This window comes from Podarcis tiliguerta (genome assembly GCF_965153285.1).
Source record: "Podarcis tiliguerta genome assembly, chromosome: 2".
Lineage (NCBI taxonomy): Eukaryota > Metazoa > Chordata > Lepidosauria > Squamata > Lacertidae > Podarcis > Podarcis tiliguerta.
Window position 1 is genome coordinate 94,206,001 of NC_139535.1, and position 13,567 is coordinate 94,219,567.

The 13,567-nt window shown below is 45.5% G+C and overlaps 1 protein-coding gene across 5 annotated transcripts in view; it reads right to left on the reverse strand.

The window, feature by feature from the left end:
* AATK (apoptosis associated tyrosine kinase) overlaps positions 1-7,030 on the reverse strand; it is an 85,237-nt gene extending 78,207 nt beyond the window's left edge. For 3 of the 5 annotated variants that reach the window (XM_083427273.1, XM_083427271.1, XM_083427270.1), the window contains exon 1: positions 6,077-6,988. In XM_083427273.1, the coding sequence (XP_083283399.1) occupies positions 6,077-6,164 (88 nt within the window). In that variant the 5' untranslated portion in view covers positions 6,165-6,988. Of the gene's footprint in view, positions 1-6,076 lie in introns of all 5 variants that reach the window. The other 2 variants (XM_083427272.1, XM_083427274.1) reach the window with 2 other exon arrangements.
* Positions 7,031-13,567: the final 6,537 nt, after the last annotated feature.

The following is a 13,567-nucleotide window of genomic DNA, read 5'->3' on the forward strand; positions in this document are numbered from 1 at the left end:
AGGGCCGAGGTTGAGGAAGCCTGGTTTAGCGTATGATACCAGTCATTTTACCTGCCAAAAATTAGTGGCCTCCTTCTTTTCATGTTGACTGATTTATGGCAGCTATACAGAACAATACAGAACAATGCTACATATAAGTTGCAAAACAAAATGCCACTCTCACCATAGGATTCTTTTTTCATTTGTCTCACCCCCTTGTACTGGGATACATCTTGCCCTCCCTATTATCTGTTGAGGAGAGCCTGACCAGGGTTTCAGACTATGGCAGCCACCATTACAATTGCTGCAGCAGAACATGGAAAGTCTAAGGAGACCTTTCAGCAGGCACCCAACGAACCATCAAGATCTGAACCACAGCTACCTGGTGCTTCATCTTTGTGCTCTTGGTGGCCACTCTAGCCAACATTTCTCACCCACAATCATGAGCATCTTGAGTACCTTGGAGAAAAGGTGCAATGGAGAGAGGATGAACACAACAAACTAGCCTCAAGAGCCAGGCACTTTTTCTTGCGTGAAAAAATGGGAGTGCGGGTGGTTTGATGGGTGCCAGGCATTCAGGGAAAGAGACAAAATACTTCAGAAGGGTGCAGATCAGATTCAGTGCCCTGGGGGGGAGTTGTGGCCTGAGGAGAGTCCCACAGAGCAGAGAGGCTGCATCTGGCTCCCGGCGGAGTACAGGATCAGATTTAAGGTGCTGGTTTTGACTTTTAAAGCCCTTCACGGCCTAGGACCCTTGTACCTATGGGACTGCCTCTCCTGGTATGCCCCATGGAGGACCTTAAGGTCCATAAATAGCAACACCCTAGAGGTCCCGGGCCCTAAGGAAGTCAGATTAGCCTCAACCAGAGCCAGGGCCTTTTCAACACTGGCTCCGGCCTGGTGGAACACTCTGTCTCATGAGACCAGGACCCTGCAGGATCTGATTTCTTTCCGCAGGGTCTGTAAGACAGAGTTGTTCTGCCTGGCCTTTGGCTTAGAATCAATTTGGTTCCCTCCCCCTCTTTCTTTTTTCCTTTCTCCTCCTGTGAAGAGGCTGCATCTTAGTGTTTTAATGTTGTATTTTAAGTTGTATTTTAATCAAATTGTTTATATTATTGGTTGTTAGCCGCCCTGAGCCCGGTCTTGGCTGGGGAGGGCGGGGTATAAATAAAATTTATTATATTATTATTATTATCTGTACCCCAAACCCTAAGTTTCCTACCCATGTCATAGATGCACATCCCTCCCTCTCTGTCTCTGGGCTCCTGGTGGGTCAGAAAATTGGCCAGCACATTCATAAAGAGGAATATCATTGAAGTAAGGCAGGCAGGATCCTGGGGAGGCAATCATAGTGCCAGCAAAATGTTTCCCCTCTTTGCTCCACCTACTGTATCACTACTGAACATTTGGGTCTTATCAGCTCCAGACAAGCCAGAAGCATTCCAAGCAGAGCCATTTCTTCCCCAAAGGACACTAGGTAAATGCCTATAAGCTGTCATTGAGGTCCCTTCATGCTCATCATTCCCATGCTCAGCACACCTCTTCCTCCCCTTGTCTCAGTTGAGGGGCGCAGGATACCATTTAGCAAGCACAGGTCCTTTGTCCTGCTCCAAATAAATGTACCTGCAACGATTATCTCTGCATTTGCAAGGGCTGATATGAGCACCTGCTCTAGGTCTTTGGGGTGACAAGATTCTCTCCCCTCCTTGAATGGTCCCACCTCCTCCTGACCTATACACTTTCCTTAATCCCACAGTTCATAAGGATGAAAGAGAACAAAGTGAGCGAATGCTGTTGTTCCTTCATTTGCTCACTTATTCAGGGTACATTATCTGTGAGTGACAACAAATAGGAGAAACAGGAAGGACAAGGGGGCTCCGAAGACTGACAGTGGGAACTCTACTGCGACATGCAGCTCTACCAGTGCTCAACAAAGCAAATCCCCAATACTGGCTTCAACTTGAAAGACACAGGCCAGTGTACAAGCTAATACAGGTATAGGCAAACTCGGCCCTCCATTTGTTTTGGGACTACAACTCCCATCATCCCTGACCACTGGTCGTGTTAGCTAGGGATGATGGGAGTTGTAGTCCCAAAATGTCTGGAGGGCCGGGTTTGCCTATGCCTGAGCTAATACACTATGGGAGTCTAATGCTGACTTGAAGTTATTGCTCTGATAAGAGTACGTGCACACCATTCCTTGCCATCTACTTCTGGAATAGATTCACGTATCAATTTCCTACCCCTCCCTCCCACACCCATGCACCACCGGTCAGCTTGCAAATGAACCATATGTTTACCAATCTTTTGAATGCAGCATCAAGCAGTCTATTTGCTGGCTGCTTTGGCCAGCTTGTTTTCTGAAGCCCGGTAAACGTGTGCTGACCACATGTGTTGAAGCATTCACAAGACAGGTTTCCATGTGCATCTCAACCACGAGACAAATGTAAAAACAAAACCTTGCTCATTGGGGGGGGGGGGGATGATTGTGTGGATCCAATTTCCAGCTGCTTACCACTGGTTAATAACTTAAGCAATTATTAATTCCTTGACTCTCTGCTAAAAATCTTTCTGCATTGCTGTGTTTCATTAGTTCACAATCCTCTGCTGTCTGAGAGCTGGCAAAGACTGTGAGCTATATGGCAGGAAGGCCCCTGATCAAATCTCTTCACAGCTATGAACCCAGTAGGTGGCCTTAGGCAAACCCCTATCTTCCATACTCAGCCTTTTATAAGAACTAATATCAGTGGAAAATGTGGAGAGGAATTGTAGAGAAACAGCTGCAAGCACCAGCAAGGCTTCGCTGATTGCCACCCCCATTGTATGATCAACGATAAGCGGATCAATAATATAGCAATGCACAATATAAAGAGCAGGAATGGGGAACCTGTGGCCCTGATCACTAGTCATAATGGCTGGGGCGGATGGCCGTTGTGAGTCCAACAGCTGGATGACCACAGGCTCATCGGTACAGAGCCACAGCTCTGAAGGAGAACAGGAACCGAACTATAAAAGGCCACCTATTCCAATCCCCTTGCTCTTATACGAAGCAACTCTGTCTCCCTTGTTCCCAGATCAATTCATGTAACCTTAACACACTTTGCTACAACCCGAGAGCAAACCTCTCCTTAAGACTCAAGCAAGCGATCCAAGTCACGTACATTGAGGCACAGGAAAAACATAACAACAAACAAGAAGTCATTAGTCAATCTGACCGCCAAAAAACACAAATATGTGGCAATCAGTCGGGCGCTGAATATGACCATAACCCATCTATCTATTTCCCCATCCAAAACTTCATTGAGAAGAGAGAAAGTCCATGCTATCCAATATCCTGTCCCATACACTTACACTATATGCCTCTGAAATCAAAATCACGTACTATGGGATGGCCCAGGGATAACATTGTTCACAAAGCTATGCATAAGTTGGGAAATGATTGGTTGCATCAACAATATGATGCAGATCCCATGGCACAGCTGCAGAGTAGTTCATAACCAATGTTGCAAGCAACCCAGGACACACTGCAGATCATGGAGGTCAGCTACACATTGGTGCACGGTCAGTGTAAGATCAGTCCACCAAATTGTGGCCACAGAGGATCAGCTGGCAATTTACCACTTCTAGTGGGAGAGAGCTGCACAACGCTAACACAGACCTATTTTTGTAAGATTTGTTTAATGTTTTGGTGTTACTTCTGAGTTTTCTTTAGCTTTAGCATTATGTAAAATCAAACAAACGTTCCCTATACACTTTTCTTCAACCAACACTACTTATTCTATCTTCACTATCTCTCTTCTAAGATGGAAGGGACCCTACAAAAAGAGGGTGAGAATTTTTCTTACACCCTTCAACATACTGAATATGTGCCATGTAACATCTGTAACTAGTATCCATGTCCAAGTCCATCGTGTATTTTAAAAGACAAGCACCCAAAGTACCATGCATCACTCAAGAAGTAAACACATAATACATCAAATGATTGATATTAAGACATTCTGATCCTTTTGGTATTATTTCTTATTCTTTTCCTAACACTCTCTAGCCATGTTTGCTATTTTAGTGGCTAAACAGACTGAGCTGATGGTTCCAGGGTGCTATTTACAAACTATGTCATTACCTTTTTTCATGAGTGATAAAAGCTAACACTATTTAGGCATTGCATGATTCTACCCAGCACCACCCAAAGTATACATTCATTTGCACTGATCAACACCGTCTTTCTATGCTGCTTTTAGGAAAGAGATCTTGCAAAAGCCTTTGTGAAAATTTGGGTAATCCTTCCACATGAACACCTAGAAGATGAAAGCAAAGTAATTGCATCCCTCTCTGTTTATCAACCTCCATCTGCGGCCAAATTGGTGAAATGCAAGGTCAGCTCACACACTGCAACAGAAACATACATAACTAAGGAAACAGGTCCATTTTTATTTGGGGCATGCACTTGAGATTTAACACAAAAGCTGCAAAATAGCTACTTATATAACATATGATTCCCTAATGCCTACATGACGGAGTTGCAAGTTCCTATATGCACAAACTGAAATTTGGCTGAACAGCATTTTACCAATTTTTGCTGGAGACTGTATAAGGCAAAGGACAGGACCCGAATAAATTTATTTATCAGCGAGGGCAGAGTTTGGTTTGTTTGTGCTATCCTCTATCCCTCTGCATGTTTTTCATCGGACAGATGCCTTTTGAGAAAACTCAAGCCATTACAGAGCCCAAGACATCATTCCAGGCCTGCCAGGTAGCAACTGCAGTGGAATCCAGAAAGCTGTGCCAAGATCATATTATCAGGGCAGAACACGGCAGTTTGTTTTCACATGAGAAATCCAGTGGAGAACATAAAAGTGACATTTGGAGGGACTGAAAACAAATTCATGTTTCATTCATAGGCGACTGAGTCAATCTTCCACCAGCGTGGCAGATAAGGACTAGGGGCACACAAATTAGTGGAAAGAGATGAGGTGGCAGTTTCATGTGGAGGGAAGAGGGACCCGTGAGAATTAGAAGCTATTTCAGACGATAAAAGCAAAAGGCACCAGGAAGACAATGGATGCAAAAGCACTTCAGGAGCAAATTGGGATGCCGATGTAGAGATTAGGTTTCTACCTTTCAGGATTCCTGGCTGAGGAAAGCAGTGAAACCTGTCACCAGAAGATGCAAGTCCCTCTGGGATACAACAATTCTGACTTTGCAGAGTCAACATGCTCACCCACAAATCAAGGACTAGCAATTACCCAGCCAAAAGGTTTATGGCTGAACAGGGTCAAAAAATCAATCACCTCTAGCAAAGGGAAGTTTCAATTCAAGACTGACACCCAGCACAGAGAAAGGCCCAGCAAGGCAACAAGGTTCCCTCACCCCACTTTTGCTCGACTTTACGCAATACAACCTTCACAAGAACGCAGAGCAAAAGGCCTGCAAGGGTTATAAGCCACATAAAATTCCATCTCTCCTGCAATTAAAGGGAACTTACAGGCACGAAATTCAAAACCTCAATCACTCACACCCCAAACAAGTCATGTTTTAAAGAGTGGCCACCACCATAAATACCTTGTTTGCATGCAAGGTATGCCCTCAGAAGATGTCACATATACTAGTATGAACTGCACTTTAAATGTCAAATTATCTCACATACCCCTAATTTCCAAAATGATGGAAGGGGAGGGGGAACCGAACAGTTGATAAATGGTGATGCAACTTTTGCAGGAAGAATCTGTTCCTGAGGAGCCTTTCTAAAAATCACAACCCAAGGCAAAAAGCAGTGTGTGGGAACAGGGGACTGGGGTACTGTTGTTTTGTTTCCTTGCTTGATTTAACTGCCACCTTTCCCACCAGCGGCCTGATAAAATGGCTCAGATTCAGCAAAGGGTTAAACAACGCAAGAAGTGCGGGGGGGGGGGTGGCAGGTAGAGGATAATTGCCTGCAAGGGGAAATAAATCTGTAGCTGAAGTGGGAGGCAAGGAGAGGAAAATCAAAGGCGATTTGAGGGGGAGGGGAGAGAGAGAGAGAGATAGAGAGAGGAAGGGAAAGGAAAATTGAGAATTCATTACTTTTTTTTTTTTTTTTACAGAAATAAAGCCAACTTACCGGGGTCGAAGTGCGAACTGAAGGCAAAGCTGGGGTTGAAAAATGAAGCCGACATGACAATAGCCAAGAGATTTGCCACCATTCCCATGGCAAAGCAGAAAAGGGGGGGGGTTGTAGGGGGTGCAGAGAAGAGAGAAAGGGGGGGTGGATCAAAAAATTAAATGACAGAAGCGGCAGACACTAGGCAGGTGAGGCGGTGGGATGAGGGGAGGGGGCTGAAAGCTCTGGCAACTCCAGAAGTTGCGCCGGTGCCACATTTAAAAAAATCACCATCTCCTTTCCTCTTGATAGCACAGCCAGGGAATTCAATGCTGCAGCTCCTCCTCTTCCTCCATGTTATTATCCCAGTGCGTCGCCTTCAGGTATTTTTTAGCTGATTACATCCTCCATGGGAAGATGAAGGGGGTTCGGGTTGCAACGGCCACAGTCGCAAGTGGTAGCATAAGCGAGTTGCTTAGCTATATATCTATTTCTTTTCTTTATAATTTGAGGCTGCTGTTTTTAATCGCAACGGCCCCGGCGTTCGGCGTTGCAAAATCAAGCCAAAACAGATGCTAAGAGAAGCTGCCTGCAAAAAAAACAAAATAAAATTGCACCTGGCTCGGTGCCGTCCTCCAAAGAATGGGTACAGCCTAGTGAGTGTCTTGCAAAAGGAGTGAGAGGAGATGTAGTCGCGCACTCTCCACCCCACCCCCACCCCCCTCTCCGGCTGCCACACAGGGGGAAAAGCTTTGCACCAAAACAAGAGAAAGCTGGAGCGTCGAGGAGGTGGGGGGAAAGAGATCACTGGCTGCAGCGATAACCGCCAGGGCAGGAGAGGAGGCTGCAGAGCGGCTGCAGAACACCAGGGCAGCTGCCGGTGCTAGTGGGAATGCAAAGGAAGGAGCTGTTCCAGTGCTGACCCTGGGAGAAGCAGCAGCAGCAGCCACAGCAACGCCATCTTGCTCCAGATCTGCCCTCCCCCCAACACTGCAGCAAGCGGCGGGGAAGGAGCGAGGCGGGGGGGAAGGGAGAAGAGGGAGCCGCCGGGCAGCGCTCGCCCAGGTGGCATGGCTTGGCGCGCGCAATGGGCGAAGAAGGGGCGTCGCTGCCGCACGTGCAGCCAAGTGTGACCCGGGTGAGCTCACACGCGCGCGCGCACACACACACACTGCTAAACTACACGCCCTTCGCTCGAGCCGGCAGGGCTGCGCGCGCGCACGCACATTTGCCCAATCCACACGGGCGGGCAGGAGCAGCCCTTCCCGTTCACACGCGCAGCTCCGCCAAATTACGGCCACGGGCTCCCCGCCCTCCTGCGAAACGCGCGCGCGCTCTCTGCGCTTTTGAGCAGGTTCTCAAACGCTGACCTGCGCTGCTTGGCTAAGCAAGGGGAGAACGGGTCAAGTTTAGATAGAAAGCAGGTTCACACGCTGGCATAAAGCGTGGTACATTTACCGGTAATCAATAAATACTGCATATAAAGAATGGAGTTTCCTACGAGTCTCGTTGCAAGGCCATAGGGACCGACAGAGGCAAATGGAAAAGGGGGGCAGATCTTCCCCTGCACTAGTTGGGAAGGGTGTATAGTGATATTTAATGTGGAGAAAGTATAAATTGAGAATGGTCGTAATGGTCATGAACTGAGGCAGAGAATATTCCTGAGTGATCCTACAAATCCTTGAAAATGCAGGCCCGTCAGGGCCATTTTATACATTACAGATTACAAAGATTGAGGTGGTAGGATTTTGGAGGGTGGGGAGGTCTTTCTCCACCTAGAGAGACACACACACACGTATATAATTAACTATAGCAGCCTTTCCAAACCTTGGGTCACTAGATGTTGTTGGGACTACAACTCCCATCATCCCTGACTGCTGGCCCTTCTCACTAAGGATGCTGGGAGCTGTAGTTCAATAACATATGCGGGCCCAAGGTTGGGAAAGGCTGAACTAGGTCAAAGAAAGGATTGAGCTGTTTTGTCAAAGTATGTATTATTGTTTTATTTATAAAAGGTATATGCCACACTTCATCACAGATGATGCCACCCTTCACCAGATGATGTCGGGGCAGGTAAAAACAAAACAGAATGCAACAAAAGAGAAGATGCAGTTTAAACAGTCAAAATAATCAGTTGTAGAGCAAAACTATCTCGCTGTGCTGGCCCTATACATACATATTCAGAGGACCTGGCAAAAGAAGGAAGTTCCCCAGCCAGCCCCAAAAGATGGATGTTGACACCACCTGTTGAACCTCGGAGTGGAGGGTGTTACATAACTGAGGTGTTCTTACCAAGAAGGCTCTTTGATAAGCAATAAATCCTCTGATCTCATGTATGGGTAGGAGCTACAATCACCTCATGAGTACAAAGTACAGTAGTACCATCTAGAATTCTACCACCTCAGTCTACTGTTTCATTATGTGTACAATTGCTTTCACACTCCAAAATAAATGCTTCTTCCTCACGTCATCCTACACAGACTACATATCCTGTTACGGCCCGGATACATCATTATTATTATTATTGTTATTGTTATTAAGTCGCTTTATCTTGTCCTTATGAACAAACAAAACCCCTCACCCAATAAGAAGTCTAAGAACGACTGGGGGGTGGAGCTTGTATGCCTTGTGTGTGGCTAGTTAATGCAAGCTGAGGGTTTTTTTGAATGCTGGACGCCATTTTGTTGCACGTGCTGCTGCAAACTTTGCAGTGCAAAGCCAGGCCGGGGAGCCATCTTAAGTTGAGGCTGCATAGGCCTTGTGGTGCATGTGATTCAGATTCTATTCAGTTGAACCTCTGGTTACAAAGTTGGTTAGACAGTGTTCTCAAAGCTACCAGCATGAGTTTAACCAGACTGCAGGAGGACAGGAAGACTGGAGTGCCTGGAACAGGTGAGGTTGCAGGTCCCTTATTTTGGCTGCAGGTCCCTTATTTTCAAGGCTGCTGGTCACTTATTTTCAAATCTGTAAGTTGACAGCTATGCATTTGTATCTTGCCATTCCTTCACACAGGCCAGTTTGCACGGCCTTTCCTTCTTTATCATCACAACCCTTTGAGGTATATTAAGATTCAGATATACTTATTGGTCCAAAGTCACCCAGTGAGTTTTGTGGGGATTTCAACTGAAATCTTCCCACTCTAAATCCAGTGTGCTAAACACTACCATCACATCATTCAGATGCTAGGATCTAATGGCTCCCAGACTTTAGGATCAGTGGGTTGCAGTGTCAACTCAACTTATAATGTTTCTAATTGACCAAGAATGCAGCTGCCACTGTTTTTTGAATCTCCAGTAGCAATGTGGAGGTGCTTCCTGTGAAGGCCAGTTCCTTGCATAATGTCGCTGCCATGCCTTGCCCTCTCTCCTCTTGTCTGGGATGACGTTTTAGCACCAGAGTGGGCCTGTGGAACTAGATGCCACCCAGTTAAATTTCAAGCCATATTTTAAAGCAAGCCACTGGCAGAGGACAAAGGCCCAAATCCTGAATTAACATTTTTAGTCTGGGCCACAAAGCATAGAAATGGTTAAAACATAGCTGACTTGAAAGGCCTAATGTTTTAATTAAAGCACCCGCCCAGACCCAGTAATCGGCACCCGTTCACCAAAATAACGTACTCCTGTAATGCTGTTGTGCAACAGCAAGCAGCTTGAAATTCTTCAGCTCTTAGTACGGGGACCTATATTTTCCCACAGTCCATGTTAATATTTAAAGCTGAATTTGCGTACAGTATTAATTTTTCAGAGGAGCCATGGCTGCAAAGAACATAGTGCTGTAGATGTCATCCTGCCATAAATAGATCTTACGTTAGGAGCGAGGGGATGGGGGAAATTAAAAGGTCTCCTTGTGAATAAATGTTCTTTGAGAAGCCGCCCCGATGTTTTTGAGCTCATTCTCTGCCTTCCTGGGGCACAAGATAATACTGCATTGTATGCAGCTACAATTCCCATTTGTAAAACAGGAGTGCAGAACTCTTAATGGGTGGTTACAGAGGCAGTTAACCTGAGTGGGAGCAGAAATGCTTAGAACACAATCTGCTTTCAAATAATATTCCTTTAAAACAGGAGGATGGCATTTATTTATTTGAAGTTAAAGAGAGGTGAATTTCATCATGCTTTTGAGACAAGACCCCAGCTGAAAGAAATGGGTGGGAATCCCAAAGAACCACAGTCACCTACAGAGATATATATTGATATGGATAGGCTAACACAAGTCCTTATCTAGGAAAAGCATCAGTTTCTTGTCACTGTGCAAATTGAGTTATGTAGCCTTGCTACAAGGGGTGGGGGAAAATAAGATTTGATGTATTTTTAAAGGGAGTGAAATTCTGAACTGCAGCCTAGAATTAAAGGGTAGGGGAAGGGATATCAAAGTACAGTGATACCTCGGGTTAAGAACTTAATTCGTTCCGGACGTCTGTTCTTAACCTGAAACTGTTCTTAATCTGAGGTACCACTTTAGCTAATGGGGCCTCCCACTGCTGCCACATGATTTCTGTTCTCATCCTAAAGCAAAGTTCTTAACCCAAGGTACTATTTTTGGGTTAGCGGAGTCTGTAACCTGAAACATCTGTAACCCGAGGTACCACTGTAATGGAACACTGCTATACCAATAGCTTTAATGGAGTTTACCAGGTTTTGTTCTGAATTTTAATTTGTATTTTGAAAGACCCTATGAACACTCTTGCATTGGACTGGCACAAAACTGAGGTTTTGGGCTGTAGATGACTATAAAATACACACTATTTAAAAAAACAACAACACTTGGGGCCAATAATCATTCAGTGTTGTCATAGTCGCTATCCAATACTTGCTAATAAAAATTGTGCAGCCACATTCCACATAGCACTCTGTATCAAAAATGCTCTGTGTGTGGAATGAGCCTTTTTCACATTACCACTTTGGCTGGTAAAATTCAATTTACCTGCAGCAAAGCACTACCTTAGAGAAAGGTGTAACTACATCAGATGAGAAACAAATGCATGTATACTACTGAGCAATGAAAAAAGTCATTAGGAAAGACTCTCAGTATTAAAGGCCATGCTTTTTATAGATTTGGCATTTGTATGCAACATCATATAACCTTTGGGGAAACAAGTAAGAATGCACTCTCCATAAACAGGTGTGCTTATTCCCTGCAATCTTTGTACAAACAAATTAGGGTGGATGTTCAATAAACTAGTTATCTGGATGCAACTTCGGTAAATGCAAATTTGTCTCACCATAATGCACAGAATGGTTGAAATGATTGTGGCACTGGAATCATGCTTGGCTTATACATTATACATATTATTTATTTATTAGATTTATTAGTAGACCCATAACCAAAGTCCTTTGGGTGATGATGCTATACATCCCATAAAGCACCAATCAATTAACGGCACAAAAGTCCTATAAAACAAAACCACCATGTGGGATCAGAGAATACAATCCGCCACGATTATGTAATCTACTAACAGAGAGTCACATACCCCTTTGAGAAAAAAAATCATTGTAGAGTTAAATGTTTTCCTTTCTGCATAATTCTTTACAGAAATCATCCAATTATGTGTTGACTGTTATCCACTGTCATTGTTATCAGTGCACATAAGCTGTAATACAAAGGTATTGGGGAAAGGCTATATACCATGTTTTTCGCTCTATAAGACGCACCTAGTTTTTAGGGGGGGGGGGGGACAAGAAATAAGAAAGCAACACAAAGCCCTCTTCACTCAGGAGGCTTTGCGGGGCTATCCCTTGCTCTCCTGGCTTCAGGGATCGGTGTGCACCGAGGGATCCCTCTTGCTCTCCTGGTTTCAGCGATAGCTGCGCAGCCTGCATTCGCTCCATAAGATGCACACACATTTCCCCTTACTTTTTAGGAGGGGGAAAGTGCGTCTTATAGAGGGGGAAATACGGTAGCTCATTGGCAGAGCATCTGCTTTGAGTGCAGAAGTCCCAGGTTTAATCTCCAGCAACTGCAGGTAGGTCTGGGGATGTCCCCTTTTTTGAAACCCTTCTGCAAGTCAGTGTGAACAATACCGAACTAGGTAGCAACTTCCTATCTTCCTAAGAGAAGGGATGGTTAACAGGTATCATCAATATATAGAATGGGAACTGGTGTTCAGACACCCCCAGATGGTTTGCTTGAGGTCAAACAAGCTCCTTGCAGAGAGGAGAAAGTTAAGTCTAGTCCTGTTCATCCTCAGCCTTACTTCTCAAATACATACTCACTCATTTTCAGACAGGTAACACTGCCAGACTGCAATTCTGCTTCTCACAGTTCTCAAGTAAACAGCCTGCTGAGACTGCCAGAAGTTTGATCTGATAACACCTGGGGATCACATGGAGATGATTTTAAAAACCAAGGTACCTCCTGGTGCTGAGAGATGGAACTGCACAGAGAGAGCCAAAGAATGCAGCTGTTAACATCACGGTGTGCTCAGCACCTACCAGCTGTGCGCCCAGCTGTGTGCCTCTCGCCTTGAAGCACCAAGATAGCAACACTAACAGGAAACACATGAAGCCTGTCCCAAACTCTGCAAACTCCTGAGCCACATCAAGTGTCAGTTTTACTGGGGAAAGCACACCCCCTCCAGGAACCATAATCTGTTATGATGCCGCAGTTTGAGACTCCAGGGAATCAGTTGCTTAAAGAGCCAGCTGACTGCCTCAGGGTTTGGCGCATTTCTGATGCAGCTTCCCCAGTGATGATCCGAGGCAGCGCATGGGCATGTGCTTAGGGGCACTGTGTAGGTGGGAAAGCGAGAGTGTGGATGAAGCAGGCCTCTCGCAGAACTGTGCAAGAGGCACTAAACTTGGCATCAGTCCAAATCGGGGGGGGGGGGGGGAGGAATTCCTCTCAGTCCCATGTGTTTCTTCCCTATGCTTTCAGCTGAGCCACATTCAGGCTTGCACCAATTGATGAACCTTCTCCCCACCACCACCATCACCAAAAAAGGGGGGGTAAACGGGTAGATATAAGATCCCCTCTCTTTCGCTCTTGTGTAACGTAGAGCCAGTAAATGAGGTCAGTTGCTCCATAGATTGCATGCTTTAAAAAATGCATGTAAAAAATGCAAATTAAAATTCATTACAGGGTATGTGTTGCACGGCTGTATTTGTCAGAAAATATTACACCTCAAGCCCACTCATGGCTAAGGCACTCTTGTATTGTAGAAAGATAGCTAGGAGTTTACGTGGGCTTATAGGATCAGAGAATTGTAGAGTTGGAAGGGACCCCAAGGGTCATCTAGAAGGGACGCGGGTGGTGCTGTGGTCTAAACCACAGAGCCTAGGGCTTGCTGATCGGAAGGTTGGCAGTTCAAATCCCCATGACGGGGTGAACTCCCATTGTTCGGTCCCTGCTCCTGCCAACCTAGCAGTTCAAAAGCACGTCAAGTGCAGGTAGATAAATAGGTACCACTCCGACGGGAAGGTAAACGGCATTTCCGTGCGCTGTTCTGGTTTTGCCAGAAGTGGCTTAGTCATGCTGGCCACATGACCCTGAAAAACTGTCTGCAGACAAACGCCG